Source organism: Palaemon carinicauda, chromosome 11 (assembly GCF_036898095.1).
Source record: "Palaemon carinicauda isolate YSFRI2023 chromosome 11, ASM3689809v2, whole genome shotgun sequence".
NCBI lineage: Eukaryota > Metazoa > Arthropoda > Malacostraca > Decapoda > Palaemonidae > Palaemon > Palaemon carinicauda.
Genome location: NC_090735.1, coordinates 117,231,093 through 117,233,448, shown reverse-complemented (window position 1 = coordinate 117,233,448; position 2,356 = coordinate 117,231,093). Strand labels below are relative to the sequence as shown.

At 36.4% G+C, this 2,356-nt stretch overlaps 1 protein-coding gene across 1 annotated transcript in view; it reads right to left on the bottom strand.

Moving 5' to 3' along the window:
* The window catches only part of LOC137649762 (ionotropic receptor 21a-like), a 14,616-nt gene extending 13,262 nt beyond the window's left edge, over window positions 1-1,354 (bottom strand). The window contains exon 1 of the mRNA XM_068382708.1: window positions 378-1,354. Within this exon, the coding sequence (XP_068238809.1) occupies window positions 378-1,223 (846 nt within the window). The 5' untranslated portion in view covers window positions 1,224-1,354. The remainder of the gene's footprint in view (window positions 1-377) is intronic.
* Window positions 1,355-2,356: the final 1,002 nt, after the last annotated feature.

Here is a 2,356-nt window from a genome sequence, read left to right as displayed (position 1 = left end):
ATAAACTTATACTACGCCGGTTTTCTTTAATTCTATTTTTACACCATTAGCATGATTTTCATTAATAGTTAAAATCTACAAACATTCTATACAAACGTTTGCAAGGTTCCAGGGTGATTTTCGAAAAAACTTTTAAAACACAGACAGACAGACAGATAGATACACTTTAGAGACAGCTGAAAGGATCTAAATGCAAAACGATCAGGGTGTGTGTGTGTGTATGTGTGTGCGCGCCATTGGTAGAAGGAAATAACGAAATTTCCTCCATTACAAAAACAAATAATAATACTAATAATAATAATAATAATAATAATAATAATAATAATAATAATAATAATAATAATAATAAAAGAAACATGACTAATTTTCCTACATACCTTGGACGCATCCAGTGTTCCCCAAAGACCATCTTCAGGCATCACCAGATCATAAGTGAGGTTCAGGTGGCGAGCAATCATGTCCAGGATATAGACGTCTAAACTGGGTGATGGCTGCACTTTCCTGGATCCCTCGGTGACCTTATAGTCTGTAAAGGGTCGAAAGTCAAGGGTTACGCCCTTCAGAGTCTTACCATAAAAGTTGTTCATTTGCTCAGGGAACATGTCGTTCTCTTTCCTGAAGCCTTGCTTACGGTCCCAAGTGTTGGTGTGTAATACAGTCGGTGTTCCAGACGGATGTAAAAGTTGCCTTGTAAATACATTCCAGAAGTTTCTGGAACTGTTTATCCTCACCACGGCCGCCACGTTTTCCTCGCTGGCCAGCTTCTCGTCCAGTAGGAATACATTTGCTTCCCTCTGAGACGACGTATGGGCAAAGAAGTAACGGGGTATGACCTTGTCGTTGAGATCAGTCATTTCATTCATGATTTTCACAGATGGGTTCTGCGTTATCATGTAGATCAAGCACGGATAATTCGTCATTTGTACGGTATTTTTGTTGATGAAACTCATTGCTTGTGCCGATTCGTTTCCTGAAGATTGTAACTGCACAAATGGGTCGTTCCATCTTGTTAAATTGTGGGTTGCAGCCCCGATAAGTATCTTGAGGCAAGTCGGTGTGAAGCGCTTGGCCATTTGTTCGAAGAGAAGGATAACTTCTGCGTCTCTGTCAGAATTCGTAAGCGCTGTTTTAGATCCAAAAAGAGACAGTGAGATATCTCTAGCGGTAGTAACTACGAGCATATTGATGATAACCATCAAGACTGCTCTTGAATAGAAGACCATGATTTACCGTGATGCGATTTCTTGTATATGAGAGCGAGCTCTGTCAACGACCAAGCTGCCTGGAAAAGTGGGAGTGGTGTGCGTTTCCTAAAAGCTGCTCTTTTTATGACAAGAGGCGAGTCATGGCTTGATCAATAGGTACCTGCAAGAATAACAATGTGGAATCAGAAATTCGAAAGACAAACGCCATTCCTAGCCTCGGGGCCCTGGAACTTTGATGAAGATTAATTTTTTAATCGTGGCCCGATGTAAGAGATCATTATGTCTGCAATAGTTAGAGATTTTTAGAAATTGTGATCTATACCCACGAATGGCAGTATTATCTTGATATATTACACGCATATTTGAAAAATTTATGATCAAAAGGAATATCATAGGAACTAATGGAATATGCCTTCAGATCTATACTTTTAATCGGTTTTATTATCAAATAATTAATCATCTCTAAGTACAACGCAAAAAATATAGTATTTTTCATGGTGAATTAGGACGTGAAGAAATAATCCAAGTGGAATTAACATAATAATTGCAAGTACCTTTAATGAAATTGACACCTGCATTGTTTGTAGAAAATAATTTACATTTTTTTTCTATAATTAATGCAAGATAGGCAAAAGTATATAAAGAGATAACTTTTACACATTAGTCGTATGTAATATATTATTGTGGTTTATGGACAGTCTCACAGTTGAAGATTTTAAGATCTCTTGATTATCATATAATTACCACCAAATTACTCTCATTCAATTGAATCGGCTAGTTTAGAAGATAACTAGTTTTTTTATCCAATAACATTAGCGAAAGGAGAACATCTGGAGTCCGAAGAACATCATTAGGGTTATTATTAGAAGGATCTAGCTACCTGAATGGAGTATCTAGTGGAATACCGAAGGATATTTTTGTTTATTTAATAACAAAATGCGTCACCTAAAGACATTGACTAATTGCATAGCGACACCTGCTCGAACGAAAAAAAGAGGGTGAGAATCAATTCGTTATAAATCATTACCCACAAATTCTTTATATGAGCCAAATATACTATTTCCATGTGGAATTTATACTTTTATAGTGTTCGCGATTAATATGATAAAGAAAACATATTTTCGTTATAACAGCAACTATTCTTAACTTAA